Source organism: Chanos chanos, chromosome 2 (genome assembly GCF_902362185.1).
Source record: "Chanos chanos chromosome 2, fChaCha1.1, whole genome shotgun sequence".
Classification (NCBI taxonomy): domain Eukaryota; kingdom Metazoa; phylum Chordata; class Actinopteri; order Gonorynchiformes; family Chanidae; genus Chanos; species Chanos chanos.
Genome location: NC_044496.1, coordinates 15,824,295 through 15,847,491, shown reverse-complemented (window position 1 = coordinate 15,847,491; position 23,197 = coordinate 15,824,295). Strand labels below are relative to the sequence as shown.

Genomic DNA, 23,197 nt, shown 5'->3' with positions numbered 1-23,197 from the left:
ATGTGTGTGTGTGTGTGTGTGTGTGTGTGTGTGTGTGTGTGTGTGTGTGTGTGTGTGTGTGTATGTACATACATACACACACACACACACACACATATATATATGTATGTATATTTATACATGACCAGTCTAATCTTAGTCTCTTTGAAGTGGATGAATTAATGATTTTGAGAATATTCCTTTATTCTTTTCTATCAGTCTCAGGCCACCTGTCCCTGGCATCGCAACAGTTACCTGTGGGCACTGGGGAGTGAGACAGTGGCAAGATGTTGCATCTGTTTTGGATGATTACTCAGGAGGGCAGTCTGCCTCTTCGTCTGTCTCAATCCTGTCCTTCCCTTTTGTGAGTTAAGGCTGTCATTCACTCTTACCTAGCTTAGATAATTCATTCAGCTGAATGAAGTTAAAATTGAAGCCTACTGACTTTGATATTACATTGAATTAAGTGAATACAAAGATGTGAGCCAAATGGCATAGAACTAATCAGGCCTTGAGAGATTTATCTCAAAATCTTTTTAAAAAATGTGAATGAAAGCACAATGAAAAAGTAGGGCCATAAAACTAGACATATCCTGAGCAAGTGAGATAAGCTTGTCTGAGACATCACTGGGTTCAAATTAACACACATAAATCTCAGTGGATTTTGTTGCCTTTTAATATCTGGGGGAAATTCAAAAAACTTTGAACTTTGTTTCAAGAAATTTTCACTGAGCTTCCAAACAAGCTACCTCTCAGTTGGCTTCTGTGAAGAGAGAAGAAGAAGAAGAAGAAGAAGAAGAAGGAGCAAGATTAAATAATTAAGGATTCAAAATGTTTGAACAATGTTTTGACTGAACTATGCAACACAGATCCTGATGAGATCTTTGATTATTTTCACAGCAAGTTACTCGGTGCAGCAGGAGCTCATGACTCGATTTTTGTTTTTGAAAAATGCTCTATATTACTTTGCCATAGAAAAGTTCTGAGAAAATTCAAGAATAGCTTCATTCATCTGGACTGAGGTGGCTGTAATGTGAAAGGCAGTCTTATTAAATCATTCGTTATTGTCAGGACATTTTTAATTAAATTTCAGTCAAGTCTTTGCTGATCTTTTTGGCTGACTTTTTCCTCCCCTGTTACTGATACTTCCATTTTACTGTAAAGATCAAAGTTGCTCCTTTTCCCTACTCTCTGTGAGTGCGACATCAAGATCTTTACTATGTCATCTTTAATTCAAATGGATTAATTAGGCTCAAAGCATGGACAAAGCAGTGGACACATTTAATTCGGCATTGAAATCAGTTTTTGTGATTGTTGTACCAGCACATTTGCAAACAAAAAGGTTCAGGATTTGTTTGTTTGTTTGTTCCTGAGTTGAAAGTTAAAATTAAGAGCCTACAGCATAAGTGTATTGGATATGATGTATGTACCAGGACAAGGCCATTTACTAAATAGATTTTTTTTTAATGAATGTGTTGCCTGCTGTTATTTCACCTGAAGCACCTCCTTCACCTTTTTCCTCTTCTTCTTCTTCTTCTTCTGCTACAGAATGATTATGTATTGTATTAATGTTATAACTACTTGCAGTGGTGTACTGACCATCGGACATACCAGGACAAAACCTGGTGGGCCGCTGCATCGGTGGGCCCGTGGATCGTCAAAAAAATCCATTACGTTTTTACTGGCCCTGTCTGTCTCTTTACCAGTCGTCTCTGTGTGCCCATCTTTCGGGGTGCGCATGAGAGCGTGCCACGTGTGCATTCCCAGACTGGGCTCACTGGCCAATCACAACCAAGTTAGTTTATGCGCGTTAACATTCTAGATATTCTAGGCATAAGTGGCGTGCAGCAGTGAGATGGCCAAAGAAAGCTATGGACAAGAAAATGACAAAAAGTAAAGAAGGGGCTGAAAACATTAGAGAACAAAGGAAAAGGCACAGGCCCCCTTAAATGTAAAAAAAAAAAAAAAAAAAAAACTCAACATACTGTTTGGGCATCAGCATCCTCAAGTGGCCAGCAATGCTATGTTCAAGGAGCAGACTGAAGCGGTAAGGTGGACTTTAAATTATAGGCTAGGCTACGTGTTCAGTTAAAACTGCTGTAACTTGTGGTTACAAAATGGCCCCACTGATAGGTTACTTGTTACTACTTAAATCATGCTGATGGCATGTTACAATTTAAGTCTGTACCTACTGAAATATGTCCTGGAGTAGACATATGCTGCTTTCCATTGCAAAAGCCTTTGAGTATGTTCAGAATCACATGTAAACAATAAAAGACTATAATATGTAATGAAGCCTCACCGACCCGACCCGAGCACCCCAACCCCAACACACATTTTAGTGTTACATACCACTAGAATTTGATTTGATTCCATTCCATTCTATCTGCAACTTGACTGTCTATTCAGAGAACTACAAGATAATAAACCCGCAGCAATTTAATATGCCACAATTTAATTGTGAGCTGTAATCTTCATTTGTATTTGTGTAGACAAAATTTTATCATTTTCATTGACATAAAAAATGGAGTTCCAATTGGCAAATAACAGTTTAATAAAATTAGATCACTGTACAGCACTGATACAACAAGTCTACTTTCTTAGAAGAATTTTTGTATCAGAGAAGGAGTAATCATTTGAACTTGAAACTTGGCATGTTATTACAGTGTGATTATAATAGTACAGTGTTGCAATAGAAACAGAATTATAATATTGGGCATATAAGTCAAGTTTGTGTTGTGTCATGCACTCAGGCACAAATAACAATTTAGGTTTTTTTTCTGTCGATTTCACATCAGCACAGATGAAACTGTGATAAAATTAGGTAGCTTAGAGGAAAATGTTCACAGTAGACATAAGTATGAGGTATAGAAGTGTTCACCCGAATATTTTAAGCCTAGCCCCGAATATTTTCGCCCTGAAAGAGAGGTGTTTATAGCAAAACAACAGACAGACTGTGTAACACAGCGGATTTTGACAGGCAGTGTCCAAAGGAGGGGGGACTAATTGAGCGCTACACGGCGCACGCAGATTTGGAAGATGCGCACACCCAGATGAAAAGCTCTAGTTTTCTTAGCCCCGGACTTAGCCCCTGATCTTTTCAATAGCTAGAAACACCCCTGGGTACAAAAGTGTTCACAGTAGACATTAATATTAAGTACAGAGGTGTTCACAACAGACATTAATATGAAGTGTAGAAATATTCACAATAGACGTAAATATGAGGTACAGAAATGATTACAACAGACATTAATATGAGGTATAAAAGTGTTCTCGGCTTCAGCGTGTAATGTACCAGTGGGAGATGGCCTGTCAAGATGGAGTCACATTTGATGAAACTTATCAAGGGGGATGAAAAAAAGAGAGAGATAGGTGAGAGAGGTCAAGAAATCTATGTCTAAAGGGAGGCAAAGTGTGAATGATGTTTCCATCACCTTTTCTGCACACGCAGGCCAAAAAAAATAGGTGGTAGGGTGAAAAAAAAAGTTTTGAAATATTCCCCACAAAGATTCACGTATCCAGGGTAAGAGCAGGAGGACACCTCTGTGTTGCCACAGTTGAGCTGCACTTTGCATTCATAATGGACCCTAAACAAGGAAACAGGCCACGATATGAGAGAAATGTTATGTGAAGCAGTGGCAGAAATGTGTGACAACTGTTGTTAATCTGCGTTGTTTTTCAGAGTAGCTTTAGAACCATTGTGCCGGATTGTTGCAGTTTTTGCAGAAGTAGTAGTAGTGGCACAGGCACAAGAGGGTTGTGAATTGAATTCCCCTGAACAAGACAGATGGACAACCAGTGTCACAGAGAAGCTCTAAGCTGCTCTTCATAAGAGCTTCAGCTAAATTCTTGAATGTGTCGGAAAGGTTCAATAAATGGTGTTTTGTTTTGTATTGATGTGGTTTTGTTTTGTTCTCAAGGTATTTAAATTCAGATTACATGACAATTCATGTAATCAGTTATGCACAATTCAAGATGTGTCAGGAAATATCAAACTCTGAATTGTGAAATGCCTTCTTTATACACCCAGACACCCAGAGTTTTAAGGACATGTAAGGTAAGAGTCTTTAATCCGGTACTATGTCTGGCATGAAAATAGTTTTGCATTTACATGTAATAGTTTGTGTGCCCTGCACAGTCTTTAATTATAATATCACTATAAAATCCAAAATGTAAGTGACTGTACAGGGTACACTTTCATGTAGATTTGACCCCAGCTATAATGCTAATGACTATTTTCTCAGTATCTCATTATTAGGACGTTGAACATCTACGTTCGTGTTTAGCATTCAGTTTAAAGCAGGATGTGTGAGGGAGATCAGGAAACAGAAAAATGAATAATGAGACAGCTGCTGATTGTAGTCAGCTTTAGTTAACACCATAATGATGAAGCTGTCGGGACTCTTTACTTGTTCGTTCAATTCAAATACAGTCAAGGCCAGCATGTTTCAGTGGGAGTAACATCCTCTCTTTCTCAGTAAGAGATGGAGTGGTCCATGTTGCATAAGTGTATGAGTCAGAAACCCAAGACTGCATCCCATTGCTTAGTGAGTCTGATGTCTCTCTTTATGTCTGCCTGACATTGCAGGTTCTCCACAGACATACAGCAGGTGCACAACAACACACGCCAGACTGTCTTTCCGTATTTGCTCATACCTTTCAGCAGAAATAGCTACAAGGCCACAGCCTCCGGTTCTCACGATCTGAGAATATGCGTCAGTGAATAAATTTTCACCTTGGCTTATGATCACAATTTAAACATTTCTTTTCCTCCAAATATTAAAAAAGTTTAGAAGTCTACATTTTAATTCACAAGTGCAACTTAGAAAGACTAAAGAAAGACACAACAACGCAGTAATTTGTAAATTGAGAGGCTATGAAAAATAGACATATTGTTTGCTCCCTCTCTTTGAAATGTTGGTATTATCCAGACAGAGTGTAAGCTACACAGAGTTCAGTTAAAAACCTTTCTTGAAAACAGAGATGTGAGATTAGATGCAAGAGAGTTCATATCTTTGTGCGATGAGTGCCACACTGCAAACTGTAGTTAATCAGTGTCAAAGACCAGGACTAAATCATGGTCCAGGTGTGCTGAGTAGACAAAATTAAAAGTAAAACTGTTATTTTTGGTGTCAGAGAGCGGCAAACCTCAAATACATCACCCAAATGCTGAAATGGCACCAAGAAATGATTATCATATTTCTTTGCTGAGTGTTGCGCTGTACTTAAGTGACCCTGAATTTTACTGTGTCACACTTACATTTTCAAACACTAGGGACAGTAATCTTAGAGATTAATACAATTAAATATCCACCAATAAAAGGTTTTGCTGACAATTATTGGACAGACAGTCATCTCTGGAAGGAGCTAACTTAAAGTATTTTTTCAATGTGGCCTATGAGTCAGCAAACTCTGAGTCCGTTAAAACATATCAGTAATATATTATCTACCTGCTCTTTAACTGTCCCTAGAAAACAAAAGACGAGTTTGTTAATGTATAAACTTGTTTTGACTGTACTTACATTCAAATAAAATAAACAGTTCAGATGATTTTTCAAAGTGAAAGGAGATAACCGTTACACTGCATATTTTAGATTTGACCGGATAAAGATATTGAGCTTGGCATTGACACACACCAGCTGGGATGAGCCTTTTATATAACTACTACTACTAACTAGCTGTTTAGTAGATGAGCATTACTGTCAAGAAGGCAGTCAAGTCTGATAATCTGTCATCGGCTGTCACCACCAGTTAAACTACCTCCACACTCCCCTAGTCCTGTTAAAATTAAGGATAATCTTCATTGGCTGACAAAGCAACAAGATATCTGTTGAACATAAATTACTAATTGACTGTAATGGAATCACCAACAAAAGTTTCACTTGACATCATGAGATAACACTGCTGCACTGTAACTAGGAAAAAAAAAAACATTGACTGATGAAGTGTAACTATGATGACACACCATGAGACATATGGAAATATTAGAATGATACACATGAAGATGAAAACCAGCTCAAACAACACATACAGTCTTAACCATATATATTTATATAAGGCTTAATCATATATATGTTGTGTGTTTGTTTGTTTTTTCAGCACAACAGCAAGAATATCATCACAGTCACCACTACAGACACATCCCACCACTCATGACTAAAACATTATCAAGACCCAGTGCCTCACTTTGGGATGAAACAAGGAAAGTGCTACATTCTTTTGAAGCCTTGGCCTTTGTCTAGAAGGTAAACCAACAACAAATGTTATTTTTCAAGTGTATCAGGACATAGTGCCCATTAATCACTTGTTATTCAGTGATATCAGTGTTTACAAGAGCGGTTAAAGAACTTCTTGGTTCATGGTCAAAGACTTCATACAGTCTCAGTATCACTTGCTCAGGAAAGCAAAAGCACAAAAATGTCTTACAGCTACCACAACAGTAAATCTGCAGAGGCCTTCTCAGTGTGTTACTATCATTCAAAGACTCACTCCTTAAAGATCGGATAACAGCAGGCAAATTGTACGGAAAAAAAGAGTAAGAAAATGCTGCACATTTGTGGGTGAAATGCTAAGGACAACCTTTTAATGGATTAAAAGACAACAGCCACAATTTCATTTCAGTGATTTGAACTGTTTTTAAAATGAATGGATTAAGCAAAACAAACAAAAAAAATGATGTTGATGTAGATACATCAATAATGAGCTAACTAACTTAAAGTTAATGCCACACAGACATATGCAAACGCACACACACACACACACACACACACACACAAAAACAAAAACTATTGCATACAAACTACTCACAGTAACAATGAACATGTTCAAGACTTGTTTGTAAAGGAAAAACCTGGTACAGACGCTCATTTGTAATCTTGTTAATTTTCATCTATTTATTTATTTATTTATTTTAGATCAGTGCTTATACTTTTTGGTCAGGGTTAACACTTCAAGTTGGCAGTAAGTATTCCATCTGCTCAGACCCTGGTGTTTGTATCTTATGTAAGGAATCTTAAATGACAGCACTGATATTCTCTCAAGTCATTGTGATGTAAAAGCAATATGATGGGCCTGCGATCACCTGAATGATGTTTGTGTATTCATTAGTCTGTCAGTTTATTTACAGTCTGGGGATAAAAAATCCACAGTGATGCATCAGTAGTAACACTGTCGACGGCGGTTTCAAACCTCTGAATGTGTAATTTCACCTTAAATGAAATATAAATACAAATCTGAATAAAATGGTGAAATAGAATAATGATCATGCCCCTGAACTGAGTTGAGTAGTGTATTGAGTAGTGTGTTCTGCGTAACATAGATGTGCAAGTAAGGACTTTGTCTTCTGAAAACAAAACAAGGAAAGAGTAGGGGTGCAAGGCGTAATTATTGCTGAATTTTCTTTGTCAGAATAAGACTCCAGGGGAACTACTCACCACGTGAGAGGATGAAAAACACAGGCAGTGCACTAAATCTGTCCAGCAGAGAGCCAGCAGGCAGATCAGGAGACCTACCGTAAGCTCCCTGCCATGCAATCCTGCAAAAATATCTAACACTTGTGGTAATCGAGGACATCTGCTTTCATTTGATTACAAGAGGAATCTGACAAATGTATTTTCTTCACAAATAACTTTCTGTAGACCAATAACAAACCGCTAATGGTTTTCTACAATCTAGAACTGCATATCAGCACTTTTTGCCTTATCATGTCCATTAAGTGTTGTTTTGCATGGGTTATCAAATCACTTTAGCTTCAGTCAGCAGGCCAGTAAGTTTGTAAGTTTATCAGGTTACCATGTGAAATGCATTGTGGTTAGATCATTTACCCTCCTCTAATGTAGGATGATTCATTTAATGCTGTTTGAAGTGCTGACTGTTGTTTTTAGAAGACATATTAAATGAATTACAAATATATTTTGTGCTATGACAAGAATTTGTGGTCATTTGCAAGGAGTGAATAGTGTTGTTAAGATATATTTATATATATACATATTCACTAATCATTTCCAGTTACTATTGGTACTATTACTCCCCTTGGCTCCCTGTGGAGCATAAAGCTGTGGAAATGCTTTCTCCAAGCCAGACGGTCCAAAGCCACTTTTTCAGCTTCAACCAAAGATAGCCCAAGGGTGTTAAGTTGTCCCTCCATAGTGCAACACCAGGTGGTCCTTGGTCTGCTCTATAGACAGTCCTTTTGAGATGTTTACCACAGGACTTCCACTCTCGAGTCTTCCATTGTAAAGACCGTGCCCAGCCGCCAATGTCTTATTACATCAATGTCCGGTGTAAAGCACATTAAATTGGCCGTGACGTAGAGGTCTTTGTTTGAGATCTTGTTTGGTCTGAACTGATTTTACACGTAGAGGTGCACATTTTTGTTTTTTAGTCTATACTGTCCTGACTTCCAAATGTTTGCGTTGGAAGAGAGTTTGTCTTGGTGGTGTTTTCGTTGCTAATTACAGCCCAGACGTAAACGATTTCCTCCACCTGCTCCAGTGGTTTCTCCTGGTACTTCCTGTTTTGTCTTGATGCCTCTTCTGAGCCTCATGCACATTAATCTGCGGTATCAGTTATTCCGAAAACTGTTTCAACCACGTTGTTTCCTCTTGAATGTGGTTCTGTTGCAAAGAGAGCAAGGTGATATCATCTATGAAATCCAGATCCTCACGTAATAAGCAGGCCTTAATAAGGTCAAGAACAGCAGGGAGTTAAAAGACGACCAAAGCCAGGACCAATAATCAATGGCCATAGAATGCGTACTTGATGAGCATTTGATGTGATGGGGGAGCAGACTATGGCACTGTTGTTCATCAGGCCAGCATATTCAAAACCTTTACAAGAGCATTCTAGAACTTCTATGATACTGTGAGTGGTGCCACACACTGTAAAGATTTTCCAACGACTTTCCCCATTCATACTGTCAAAAGCCTTATAAATTTGAATGCCGTCGAGACATAGGGTGAATTATTTCGCCTGATTTGCTATTGAAGTACAAGATTTTCCACTGTTCGTCTTAGGTTTGAATTATGAATAATTCAGTTCATTTTAAAAATTTCCTCTTCCTATTCTTTGACATGATTATATCTGAGAAAATCAGTGATGACACTCAATGACACAATTCAGTTTGCATTATGTTCCATCTAGTCTCAGCTCAGTCATCCAAAATAGGACAGTATGACATAAAAACTATTAAATTCACATGAGCAAATGTTGAACACTGTTTTATCAAAATCACATACTACATTTTATTGCAAATATGAATGAATAAACCATTAAATATGATCTGTGTTTGTAGGCTCATATGAAGAAAAGACAGTACAGTGCTTACCTTTACTATCTGTCCAATAAATGTTTAACAAGTGCAGCACTAACTGTAGCACTACAGTTGCTGTGGCCTTTATTACAAAATCATATCTGAGGTGAGCAATGAGATTAATACAATTCAGCAATAATCACACAGTAGAGCAACGACTGGTATCACATTAAATAATATGCATTGTCGACCATGTGAAGCACACAGATAGATTGTGCTGAGTGTATTCGGACCATTCTTAGATGAAACATTTGTTCCTTATTTCAGCCTCAGTGTTGTGTCATTTATTCTTTGTGCATAACCTTGAACAGCGTATGAGGGAGCTTGATGGTGGAGTGGTCCAAGGAGACTTGTATACCACACAGCCATGGAACAATCATTCAGATCTACAGCAATCTATTGATCCACAAAGCCTGTCTAATCGATGCAGGAGGGGGGAATAAAGGAAAACAACATTACCAAAGAAAATGGACCATTTGAAAAGCAGCAAGGGGAAAGAAAAATGTGTTAAAATGCACACAGCTTTTTGGCTGCGTGTTCCAGTTGTCATGAATTGAATTAAGAGAGATCAAGACACTAGATTTATTTGGGAGTGGTTCAGTTAAAGGATTGTGGTGTTTCTATTTAGGCAGAGCAAAACAGTAGGGAAGAAAAAAAAAGCACGTCAATTTAAGGCATCACAATCCTTAAATGAAATTTTAAAGATGATAAAGCTTTTGGCTATGTGGAAATGTTTCCTGTGAGCATTCGAAATGAAGGATATAAGGGATAAATAATGTAATACTTCAGTCTCGAATTCTCAGAGGCTAAGCACTGTTGAATTCAGTTATCATTCCATACACTTCCCCATCTTAAATCATTAAAATGAATTTTCTCACATATATTAAATATTGAACACATAAAGAAATATTGTTTTCATTAATATTTAACAATTTATTTCCTGATCATTCTTTTCAGAAGATGCAGGTTAAACCAGAACACCTTTTCTGTTAAAAACTCTTCTGTTTGTTAGTGACCTCAAAGAGGAAACTGGTAGTTCCTGACACATTTAGTAATAATCAGAGATTATTTATTATAGCAAGTCTTTCAAAATGTATAATGGCTGCAGCACACTATTTGTCAAAGCATATTACTATGCAGATAACTTACAAAGATTCTGTAGACCTTGTTTTTTATTTTACAAAATTGTTCTTCTGGCCGTACAAGGAAATAGAATCTTTCATTATTCGCAAATAAGATCAGTTGCAATATTTCAAAAATATAATGGGACCAACCCAATATAAACTACCACAGCAATGTCTACCTGATTGTGACACTGTTTTGCAAGTGAAGTGATCGAATAACTCTATCTATGCTGAAGAAAACATCAAATGACGATTCACGTAAAACTGTTTTTACAAACAATAATCAAGCACGACACCAAGCTGTGAATCAGCCGGAGAAAACACTTATGATTGGTGCCAGTGGGTATTCAAGCAGAAGTTTATATGAGTGTGTCGATCCAGTTTTAATGCAGAAAACTGCCATACGGGCCTCTAAATCTCTAAAACTTCCATTCGCATCAATCACATGCTGAGTTGTGCTTTCCAGCTGTCACTGTAATGACTGATGAGCAGATTCACATCTGCTGGTGTTATCCAATAAAATCTGACCCTGGAACAGCATTCAACCCCACCGTCGAGCTGCTTTGCTGCACAGAGCAAGTCATAAACAGGTGTGCATTTCACACACTATTTAATCTGTATTTTCAGTACAATGTATTGTGGCGGTCATCATTAATAATAACCATCTCTATGTCTCCTCACTACCCATCAGTCAGCAGAGACCCCGTACTGTGCTGGTGGGTGCACGGAAAGGCTCTGCAGGTGTCAGAAGGAGAAGTGGAGGAATTAATAGCACAAAAGACACAAATATATCACTTAGAACTCTCACCTCTGCTTCCATCTAATCAATTCTAATAGAACATTTCAAGTTGCTGGCATGGTAAGAAATGGTGTGAGGTTTTTATTGAAGCATTCTACAAACATGAAAAATATGAATTATGATTTATTGTGTTGTCTCTTGTACAATAAAAAGATATTTTCTAAAGAAAGCAATTTTTGCGTGCTTTTGTTGTGGTTTCGTTGGTCTTTTGTCACTCCTATTTCATCAAAGTGTATGACAGCTACTAAAATGTTTTTCTTGTATGCCAAAACACATTTACAGATTCAGGAAAACCACTATGTTTAAATAAACCTTTTGGAGATGTAGATGATTACTTAAAATAGTATTGATCCCAAATGACGCGTGACACATAGGCTGACTGCCAAGTGTCCCGAAAAAAGCAGACACCAAGGGGTGTTCAGATTAAGAGAGCATCCTGGGGTCATTGCAATGCTTAGATCAGACCGTAATGGCAATAGATCTCTCTGAGCTTGACTCACTCAAACATTCCTAGTCCCTGTTGCCTTTATCTCCCCTGGGGTTTAAGTTCAATTCCAGTTCCCCTATTCACAGCGCCTGTGCCAGGTCAGCCAAGGGGCTCACTCCCTAGCCTCTCATAGCTCGGTCCAATAGGTGTAATTATGATGGATGGGGCAATTTCAAGCAGCTCGTTTTGCCAAGAGGGTCAGACCCATCCTGCCTCCTCACACCCCTAATGACTTTTTAATGGAGCACACTCACAAAAGTGCATCAACAGCACAGCGCTGAATGAGAACCTGTGGAGGCAGAGTCAGAAAGCGACAAATCACAGACCATTATAACAGGTAATGGCACCGGTGACATATCCTGCATTGTGCTCAAGGAGCCAATTCCCACTACCATTTGTTTTTTAGAAGGCATGTCTGCTTGTCCGCTCGCTCAGAAGTACTCACATCCTCTCATGTGTCAGTGATAAATCTACTAACATCACAGAGACCCCCTATTGTTCACTACACAAATACCATCTAACAAATTCGCAAGTGTGAAACAACCCCGGAGGGCTATATTAATGACACCCTCTACTGAGAATGATACAAAACATTCTTCTTCTTTGACAAGGTGAAACCACTGAAAATGTCACTTGATGGAGGTTGTATAGACTGTGACCAAACAAAATGAAGGTTAATAAATTGACACTAACAGAGATCGTGGTTAGATTCCTCTTTAATTTTCAAACACTGGAAATTTGTCTATCCTGATAATGCTGATGCCGCACCATCGGTGATCCGAATACTATGCTGAGTTTGAACAGCTCTCAGTCACATCTTTGTTCCATTAATGCACCATCAACCAAAAATGTATTCCATTTAATTTGTGTAGGATTTAAATAGCTCAACCTCAAGCATTCTTGAGATGTTTGAGGTAACTGGCTGACAGGAACATGACTTCGAGCTGGCACACTGTAACTAGAGATTCCTGCATTGTTTGAAATATAAACTTTAGCTTAAAATTGTACCTGGGTAGGTACAGAATGATAATGATGACCTTCACTTATTACATAAACGCATTTAATCAACATAAGCTAAATTTTGATTGCACTGTATTATCTATAAGCGAGCTAACTCATTAAAATGACATATTGTCCATCTGTTAACAGCCTCTACTGAATCCGTTAAAAAAGGTCAAATTTAAGGCAACCCCAAAGTATAAAATAAAAAGTGTTTTTCCAATAAATAAGTGAATGACATTAGTGCCATAAGCCCTAACTCAGACAAATCCGTTGAGGTCAAATCAACAAATCTGCAGGAAAAAAACTCACTGATCTAGCCCTTATTTAATGTTTTAAAACATTAAATAAAGAATGCTTTTCTTCTGAAAGTGACACTTTTTATAACCTTTTCATTTCTAAACTAAACGATCGTTTGTAGTTCTTCAGAGAAAAGAACTTTATCCTTCTCAGACGAATATAAGGTTCATTAAAACAGGAAACTGGACAGGGAAAACAAAAGTTTCTGGTCAGCAAATTGGCATAGCGTCTCATCATCTGATATCTTATTGCTGAGCTTTGTACTAATGGTCTTTAGAGAGTTACAGCACCATTCCAAAACCATGCATTGTCTTCTAGTTTCAGTTTAAATGCTCCTTAAGAGGTGAGCTCCCAGCTTAATCCGCATTTAAAATGAAGAAAATGAAGTTCCGAGGGCGTCTGAGATATATGAGCCACAGTGATCATGTAAACCTAAATGGAAGCAGGATTTAAGTGGAAATGTTTACTCAGCAATAAGAGAGTACACACTCTCGCGGTGATAACAACTCAGTGACTGAGGAGGCGGAGGAGTAAATAAATAAATTTGCGAGCAGTAATTTCATTGGTTGTGCAACACATTAAAAGGGATGAGCAACACAGTCTGCATTATTTCAATCTCAGGTTACTTGAGTGAGCCCTAGTGAGTGATGTACCTTGACAACGTCTTGTGGAAATCTCATCTCTGGATAAGATCCCTGCCTTGCACCACTCTAGCTGTGTCACAAATGAAAATCAAATGAATGCTTTCACAGCTTCAAGTTTAACACACTCTTACAAAAGTTACAAATACATATACACAGTTACTCTGTGTACATTTCATCTAAACCTGCCAGATCCATGTATATACATGTCAGTTTAATTAATCGTTTTAATTTCTGCTCCTACAAACATAAAACTCTTGAATAGTTTAAGAGGGGACTGAGGGAGAGACATTAAAAGGTGCAATATTCCACAGCTTTTAAAATTGATGACCACAGAGAATGGCAGCAGAGATAATAAAATAAAATTGATCATGACCACCCCCCCGCCCACCCCCCAACAAATACAATTTCCACAGCACTAAATCTAACTACTGCCATCAAGTGGTGCACTATGCAACTTGTTTAGTAATGTACCCATTTCATCCCCATCCCATGCCTTGTTTATCTAAAATTAAGCGTGACAAACAAAAAAAAGTGATATAGCAGAATGGCAAAGGGAAAATATTTAATGTCACATAGTACATATTCAATTGACAGGGAGTGAAGAGAAAGACATTACAGCAAAGCCTCTTAATATAATTTCTTTCTTAGAACTGAAAAGGCTGGACACACATACAATAAAAGGGTTCCACATAGATTCAGAGACATTTCTTGACAATGTCTAGAAAATGAGGGATATTAAATTATATGACTAAATGAGTGCCAGTAAAGATTACCATGTTGTTTAGAAAGGTTTGCCAGAACTCCTCTTCTATCACAAGCTAATGATAAAACGATTAACTTGTTTTAGATACTCTGGCTTAAGATATTCTGGGAGTTCACTCTTTTTCACCCAAATGAAAGAATCCTTTTCCAGTGGTGAGTGGCTACTGACTGAGAGCAATGCTTTGAAGAAAAACACCTTCGCTCCCACACAGCTCTCTGTTTGAATGTCTTTTGGAAATTTGTATTTATAAAATCCACAGGGCGCATTGCCTAAGAATGTAGCCTTCAAATCTGCACCTGCAAAGGATCATTTCAGTTATTAGGCAAATAACTACAATGCAAATCAATGTGCACATGCATGGGCTCCTATAAAGGTTCAATTGAACTGAATGAATGCAATTCAAACTCCTGATGTGTCTGTATCATATCACTACCTTTATTGCCCCAGTTATGATTAAACCCATCATTTTTAATAATGACTACCATAATCACATAACCTTAACCTGAAAACTTGTACAGTACAGTGAAGAGAAAAAAAAAAACGTACCTGGCAGTCTGGCAAGGGCACGTTCTGCTGTTTGTTTGAGTGTTTCTCCAGTCTCCCACTGAAGCTGCGGCAGCAACCAAATCTTCTCACCACCAACACTTTGTTTCACTAGTAACACCAAATTGTCTCCCAGGCAGCGGTTTGAGGAACTTAGTTCAGTCTTGTCAGCAGCTGTAATTTAGTTGTATTAAAGATGTACTTCAGATCATTAATTACATGTAGTTGAACATTTTGTAATATAGTTTCTCAGCCCAATCCAAAAGGCTCCCTATGCTGTACTAGCACAACTAATGAAAATGCTTGGCAATCTGCAGAACAACTAAAGCATATACGAATGATTCACTCCTAAATCAAAAACTGGCAGAGTGGCTGCCATAAAGAGTGAACTGGAAAACCCTGCTTTTGGTGAGACTTTAAAGCAACATTTGACAACATACATTTTTCTCTTGAAGCTGGTTGAAACTGTTTCAGTTTTTGTTCCCATGTGTCCTCCAGGTCCTGAGCAGTAACGATGTCTTGGCCGGCGTAGTCCTCCTCTTCATCGGAATCATAGTCTTCCTCCTGTTTGCGGCTCATTCGCTCAGCATCCTCCAAAAGCCGTAGTTCGTGGTCTGCCAGTAGGCTTCTTTCCAATTCCATCTGCAACACAAAACCTCAGTCAGTCTCCGTTTTCACAGAACAAAGCTTGCGATTAAGTAACTACTGAAACATTAAACAGTTTCACTTTTCCCAGGTGATGCATGCCCCGTTACTTAGTTCCTATTTTTAAATCATAATGTTAACAATGTTGGTCGCTCTTTTGTCATTATACATACATCCCTAACAAGAGCTCTTTACCTGGTGCATTAGGTCTAGAAACTGTTCCTCAATCGGGCTTCTCTCCTGAGAAACTATCGGTAGCCTTTGCAAACATACAGCCGCATAAAGCCTCCATGGGGAAGAAACAGTTTCATTTTTTAGCTTATGTGCGCTACGGCAAAACTGGTTCAAGGAAATGTTGCGAATTGGCGTAAAAATAACACCTGACCTAAAAAATTTCCACAACGGGCCATTCACGCATCGGAGATAGGGCGCCGCCATCTTTGCCTTACAGTTGTACCCACAATTCAGTATTGTCGAGAGAATGGACAAGACCAAGAGGGTTTTGGGAGCGAAAGTGCAACTAGAAATATTTAACAGTAGTTAAGTTAAAATATTAACAAAACAGCCATGCCCTCTTTTCGATCTATACAATTTCAACATGCATTTTTATTGTACATCCGAGAGTTATGGTAAAATTAATCCAAAATATTTATACGTTCTACACCAAAAAAATCCCCATAATCATTGAAAATGTATTTTTCCGGAAGCACATGATCTTCAATGTCACAGAAATTTAGTTGTTGGGTAATTAGCGGTAGCGAATATGCTAACATTGCATGGTGTGAAACAAGCAGTACAGAAATGTTGAAAATTTGTTCTAGATTGTCAACCCTTCTGAGGGGTTCTTGTCAACAGGCAAATGGTGAGCTGAAGCCGAGTGGATTATTAACGTAAGTTTTTTGTTGAAAATACAGGGTTGATCTAGCTACATATGCCAGGTACCAGAAACACTAAGATGCCTCATAATAACCAGAAAATAGTTTGCTTATATAGCATTGCCACTGCCATTTGTATCCATCAGAAACTGTGACGATAATGTCTAAAAAAAACCCCGTCAAAGCAAAATACTGCATAACGTCATTGCTTCCTGTGATACAGTCAAAGTTTGGTACACCGATCAGTTTTCACCAGCGCCGTTAAGCTGCAGAGCGAGAACCCTGTTTCGCCCGAAAAAAATACAAAAGAATTCAGGTAAGTAACGAATTTTGAACTAAAAAAGTTGTGCAGAGGCTTAGTGTAAGAGAATAAGATGACGTGTCTGTAGAGGTACTCAAAGGATTAGATCAACAAACAAGGTAAAGTTCCTGCTATACTAATGTGAAAAAGTAAAATGAGGCAAACAGATGGAAAATGTATTTTCAGACCAATAAATCTTCTGTAATAAGAACAGCCTATCTGATGGGTCAGATGTAATGTCTCTTTTTTTCCCCTCTCACTGCTGCAGTCTCTGTCCACCCTTCCCTGGCCAGGACAGTGCCTTGAGATGGGCTGGAAAAAGATTTGAAGAATTACCAGTTGCACATATTAAAGCAACCTACAACAAGTAAGTCATTCTGTTAGCTGCAAACGTGCTGTTGTGTGATTTGACTCCCTGAACATATGGTGTCATGTGTGAGAAAAATGGATTGTATCAAATGTGTGCAGAAATGCTCATCAGAAGTGACAGAGTAAAGCTGATTCCTCTGATCTGTTTCTCTCTATCCTCTCCATAGTACCCATATCCAGGTCACTGACTGTGAAGGACAAAGCATGGTCAGAACTTCATGTGGAACAGAGGGTTTCCGAAATGTTAAGAAAGCCACGCCTATCGCAGCACAAACTGCAGGAATCTCAGCTGCTGCAGTAAGACACCCAGAATAAATATTTAGCAAAATAAGTCAATGTAGATTAGGCACAACAATTGTTCAGTGTGTTCTGGATGCATTGTCAGATATGCTCTGGAAAACTGCCTCCCTTAAAATGCACAAAAAAAACATGAAATGTAACAACCTGCAGAGGATTGCATAAAGTATCATTCAAACCAATTTTTTAAAAATGTTTTTTATGTAGTTAATGTCATTTATCTCATCACCCTCATGTATTCTTCTGTATTTGTACTTTGGTCTCCACTAGGTGGCAACATAATGTCACTTTGTTCTGTCGCTGCGCTATATTTGTAGCTATACCTCAGTGGTTTCTTCAAAGCAGATGGAGCTGCTGAATCTTTTGTCCAAGGCAGTTGGAGCTGCAACATTTTGAGAATTTAGATGAAACAGATTTATGACCATTAAGATTAACTAAACATTTCACATGAATAATTTTTTCATAAGTTAAAAACTAACCTGCTGTTACATTTATTTTTTATTATGTCTGAAACTATTGGTTATCTGCCCGGAATTGTTACGTCCCTCACATTCACTTTACTTTTCTGCTTGATACTCTTATGAATTATATGTCTTGTGGTTAGACTCCCTTGAGTCAGAAGTATTTGGATATTAATCAATGGTGGGGCCCAAGGGACAGAAAAGAATTTTCAGTTAGTGTTACTTGTGTCCTTGTGTCAGCCAGTTTTATGTTTCTACAACCAGCTTCCGCGGTTAACTTAATGAGACTCCTCTGCGGGGGGGTTTTTTATGATTCAAACCCATGTTTTTGCATTTTCTGCATTATGATCTAAATCAGTGTTCCTTACAATCCCCTGACATTACAGCACAGTGTAAGCTGTCATACTTCTGAGACTTGCTAGCTTTCATCAGACAAACACTTTACACTGAGTCTGTTTGCTCTGAACAGAAGGCAAAGGCCAAGGGGGTGACCAACATCCGTGTGTTGGTTAAGGGACTGGGACCAGGACGCCTCGTGAGTATCCTTCACTTCCTCTGAACAGCGTCATCATTACAGAGCAACAATCCATCTCACTAAACTGACCCATTCACGTTTTAATTTGATATGCACGTCTGTTGTTAATAGGTTTTAAAATTTAAAAATTTCTTGCACAGCAATGTTAGAATATATAAGATTGTATTATAGTGATTTGGATAATTTCAAATTGTAGTTAATTCTCAAAATTATGGAAAATATGTTTGCTTGTGAGAGGCAAAGAACTACTCTGGCCACACATCTTCAAGGAATTGTTTCTGAAATCATTTTACTGTTTATAACGCAATCCCCTCACTTTTTTAGAAAAATAAAGATTATTAAAAATGTGAAAGCACAATAATATGGAATTCTTGAAGGGGAAAGTAACACTACATTTTTTTTTACCACATAGCATGGTTTAATTTTTTCTAATCTTTTTATATTATCTGTTTTGTTTATCATGTGTGTGTGTTTTCCTTGTGTGTAGTCTGCTATAAAGGGCTTGATTATGGGAGGACTTGATGTCGTTTCCATCACAGACAACACACCTGTGCCACACAATGGCTGTCGCCCTCGAAAAGCCCGAAGAATGTGAAAAATTTGCAACTCAGTTAATACAACTGACTGTATAGAATTTATCATGTTTAAAGCGTTACATTTACTTATGCAACTCTTGTTCCATTTCAGTGGAGTTTTATGGAAATGACTGTCCATTCTCATTGTGTTATTTTTATCATAATTGTATTAAATTGGCTATGTTTAAATGGCGTTTTATTTGACCTTTTTTGTACCAGCACTGACACCCTGCATCCCATCGCATCTTCGTACTTTTATAACTGAACAAGCAAATGTCAGTGGTCAGTGTGAATGTAGAATCCTTGAGGGGTTACATCTACTAGTTTGGAAATGATAGTCAAATCTTAGAGGTATTTTTTTTCCTCAATATAAGTCCTTATTGATGGGCCAGGTTAGGAAAAATTCATTGTAAATAAATACTCTTGTAAGATTACTGCCCTTTCCTAGTATTACATCAGGTGCTTAGTTGCCATGACAACAGCAATTAACAGGGGCTCAGGCTGGCTGTGAATATAACTCTGTTCTTTGTACCCATAGCAACCAAGGTCAGGCCTGCAACACACATCTGTTTTCTCACACTTGCCATGTTTCAGTGCATGCTGAGTAGAGTGGTAGTGCTATAATTCTGGATGCTGTCTCTGACAGTTTAAAATGCCGGAATACATGGTGATGCAGTTTAGCCCTGCAGCTCCTCTATACAGAGTCTTCTATAGTGTTACACTAACACTTCAAGAGCTTTTCAGTGGTTGTATAGAAATTTGAATGACACCATATTTTTAGCCATAGCTTCTTCTTGGCTTGATTATTCCCAGGGTACTGAAGTCATTAAATGGCCTTAATTGCGTTTTCAATCAGATCAAGTCATAGGAACAGGACCTGGGATCCTTTCATTGCCTTTGTGGAGCAGCACTATTTCACTGAGGCCAATAAGCACAGAATTATTGGTATGCACATCAGTGGCTGTTTTGAAAGGTAACGCATTTACAGTTTGCGGGTGGGATTCAATATTCCAAATTATTTCAGATTTCAAAAGAAAAACGTTGCTAGGAGAAACAGTTTACTGCTTCAGAGGTAGCAATTCAGTGGATAATCTCATGTTTTGACACGTGATAAGTTAATCTTATGTATTATGATTAAAAAAAACACACACACTTGCAACGTTATTCTTCTGAACAAAAACAGCTCTCAGACAAAACATTTAAAATGTAATTAGTTTCTGATCTGGAATTGAAGCACCAGGCAGTTTTCTGTTAACTTTTATGAAAAAATAAATTGACTGCAGTAAATTTTTTACTTCTGTTGGGGTTCTTGTTTGAGTGAGCTGGCACTCAGTTAAAGGCAAGTGCAATAATAGGAGCTCTACCCATGAACCACCTCATGCAATGACATATAAAATTTTAACGAGGTAAAACTTGACATGCCTTTCCTTTTGCCGGGTTTCTGGTTATCCAAGCACTGTGTCCCTAAGTTTCACTGCTAAGATTGAAACACAGTGCCTGCACTGTACGCAAAATCCAGATCCTTGGTGTTCAATGTTTGATCCTTTTATATACTTTAATTTACAAAGTACACTTGTAGTGTTATGTGCAAACTGCCATGTAAAAAAAAAGTCAATATGTAAGTTCCCTTATAGACACAGCTATTGTGTGGTCTCCTCCAGTTTGAACATCACATCTCATGTTTTTTGGTTCAAAGTTAAAGATAAAAAAAAAATGACTGGTGCTTCTCTCACAAACATTTCTGATGTCTTAAGGAAAAAAAACAAGCCAATAAATAAATAAATGAAAAGACAATGTCATCAGAGAGAGCTGCATTGTGTGGTCTTTACCACAGAGATGTGTTATAAAACCAAAAGGCAGTAACAGACGATAGGGATTGACATAGAAAGCATTAAAAGCAGGAATGACTACACGTTTGGCCATGCACAAACCAGTTATCTCTGTTCAAAGAATACCTATGTGGATTGGTAACTTGCAATTTTCTGTAATAGTAGAAAGGTATGTAAATGATTCAAGGTGGACATTTGAGTTGTCATCTGATGTACTTTGTTATTTTTGAGATTTCTGTGCTCTGTCTCTGTCAGAATTTTTTTAGGCATAATGTCTGTACCTCAGTAGAAAAAAAAGAGAGAGGGAAAAGAAAAGAAATGTACCTTAGGGAGGAAGACCTCCAAGCAAATGTTTGTCATTGCTCATAGTATTTCTCCTTGCACAGGCTTTAAGCATCTGTCAATGAGAATGACATTTTTCAGTGGCTATTTCGTCAAAAAAGACAAAATATTTCCCTCACCTCTTACCTGCCCATTTCCAGTAAAGAACATCTTTGTTCTGATAAAACACTATTAACTAGTGGCACCTAAGCGCTTCAGGTTCACAGCAGACATAGCCAACATACAAAAGTCAAATCTTCAATATCAGTACATCCATACAAGGGGCCAGAGTTCATAAAAGATGTCGTGGTATAACTTTCAATGCAAAGAACACAGGTAGTCATATGACTTCACATTGATGACTTGGTGTACAGTCCAAATCTAAAATAAGAATCTGAAATTATGCTCATGACATTTAAAAAAAAAAAGATATTAAATGGAAAGTTCATTTAAAAAGTGTTACTTTATGTTTTCCATCTAATTTTTTTGGTTACTTTAAGGAGTTCTGTTAATTAACATTACTTTGCAGTTTGGGGTTGAAAATATTTCCATAGAGACTCTCTTCATTAAGCATGTCTACTGCACCGCATTTATCGAATAATCAAATTTTATATCTGCATTTAAGACCACTTAAAAGAACACTTTACAGATTGTAGGTTTGACTGAGAACTCATGAGACTGACGTGTAGTAATAAAAGTAAATGCTCCATGTAGACTTGATTTCAATACTCTCAGCTTCAACTAAGCAACACCTCATTCAACAAGATGACAGAAAAGTCTGGAGTGCCCATGCGAATGTGTGTAGAACGCAAAATGTTACAGATATCAGCAAGGACATTGGCACTGAGAAATAAGCCTCTACTCCATGTGTTCAGAGGGAAAATGTCTAGGCATTGCTGGGATAATTGGCTTTCAATATGACAGATTTCAGTTGCTTAGAAACATGACTATTCTGCCTGAATATTTTTGTCTCTCTTGCTTTGCTCTAAACAACCTCAGAATGACAGCATTTTTAATCTCTCTCCTGAATGTGAATGCTGCCAGACAGTACACTTTTGTTCCTTTTTTTCCACACTCATTTTAAAGACTTTTAACACATAGGGGTTTTTGTTTCATTCCTGAGCACAGTAAAGGAAGTATAATTGTTAAATATCACATAGACATTACATATTAAAGGATGTACAAAGACTGTATTCATTTTACTGTTACTACACCACATTACACTACACTACAATATACATGTTTGTCACTGTTCTCATAAAAATTACATTTAAATTAATGTTCTTTTTAACATTCTTTTTTCATTCTTTATATTACTACCTTTGCGATAACAGGGACACAGGACAGAAATAACTCAATCTGGACTCAGATAGAGACCCAGTTCTCTGGTGTATTAGCCTTAAAGTCTCTTATCATTATTCCCAATTTTGGTCAGGTGGGTGACATTTCCAAGACCTTTGTGAGAGTCTACTAGCATGACAGGATAGTAAAAAACAACCTTCATACAAAAGAGCTCAGTGCTTTATGAGGGACAAAATGGAAACTCTGTGAGTCTTTATGTAGCTTTAAAGGTCCTTAAAAAAAGAAGTTAGATATGGATTGGGAGAGAAAGTATTGCAAGCAAGAAATATGAGTGTACCTCTTGTTACAATACAGGATAATGGCTCTCGATTCAGTTACTTTTTTCTCAGAGAATGTAGATTTATAGGTTTTAATTTTCTGTAGTAGCCATGGAGAAAACGATGTGCTGAACACACTGAAATTGTGATGGGTGTATTTAGAGTTTTTTAGGTATTTTGTTTCTTTACTATGATAAAGTTAATGCTTGAGTCATCTATTAAATTATTTAATTTAATTTTTGTTAATAACTTTCAAAATGCCGCTGAATCCAGGCAACAGTGCCTTAAATACATCTTCCGAAGGACAAGCACTCTTAACACAAAGCCAGTAAGTACTTAGAATATATTCACATAAACTTCTTATAGTATTATAATGAATAAAATGGGTACAATAACACCCTCGGGCCCAAGTCATGTACGGT

At 37.6% G+C, this 23,197-nt stretch overlaps 2 protein-coding genes across 2 annotated transcripts; one reads left to right on the top strand and one right to left on the bottom strand.

Annotated features, from left to right (window-relative positions):
- Positions 1-14,271: 14,271 nt before the first annotated feature.
- mrpl46 (mitochondrial ribosomal protein L46) lies at positions 14,272-16,031 on the bottom strand. Its single transcript, XM_030765109.1, has 4 exons — positions 15,789-16,031; positions 15,389-15,590; positions 14,952-15,122; positions 14,272-14,701 (listed from the first exon to the last, which is right to left on the bottom strand). Exons 1-4 carry the CDS (start codon positions 16,029-16,031, stop codon positions 14,454-14,456), a joined length of 864 nt encoding a protein of 287 aa, XP_030620969.1. The 3' UTR covers positions 14,272-14,453.
- A 288-nt stretch (positions 16,032-16,319) lies between these two features.
- mrps11 (mitochondrial ribosomal protein S11) lies at positions 16,320-19,195 on the top strand. The gene is made up of 6 exons (XM_030766529.1): positions 16,320-16,483; positions 16,692-16,784; positions 17,038-17,136; positions 17,306-17,435; positions 18,366-18,431; positions 18,919-19,195. Exons 1-6 carry the CDS (start codon positions 16,395-16,397, stop codon positions 19,024-19,026), a joined length of 585 nt encoding a protein of 194 aa, XP_030622389.1. The 5' UTR covers positions 16,320-16,394; the 3' UTR covers positions 19,027-19,195.
- The last annotated feature ends 4,002 nt before the right edge of the window (positions 19,196-23,197 follow it).

Excerpts from the sequence above, each read along its gene's own strand:
- mrpl46 (XM_030765109.1), bottom strand. The coding sequence starts at position 16,031 with ATGGCGGCGCCCTATCTCCGATGCGTGAATGGCCCGTTGTGGAAATTT. Across the intron at positions 15,591-15,788 it reads TTCTAGACCTAATGCACCAG|ATGGAATTGGAAAGAAGCCT; the intron begins GTAAAGAGCTCT and ends TTTGTGTTGCAG. Across the intron at positions 15,123-15,388 it reads ACCAGCTTCAAGAGAAAAAT|CTGCTGACAAGACTGAACTA; the intron begins GTATGTTGTCAA and ends ACTAAATTACAG.
- mrps11 (XM_030766529.1), top strand. The coding sequence starts at position 16,395 with ATGTTGAAAATTTGTTCTAGATTGTCAACCCTTCTGAGGGGTTCTTGT. Across the intron at positions 16,484-16,691 it reads AAGCCGAGTGGATTATTAAC|TCAAAGTTTGGTACACCGAT; the intron begins GTAAGTTTTTTG and ends CCTGTGATACAG. Across the intron at positions 18,432-18,918 it reads GACTGGGACCAGGACGCCTC|TCTGCTATAAAGGGCTTGAT; the intron begins GTGAGTATCCTT and ends CCTTGTGTGTAG.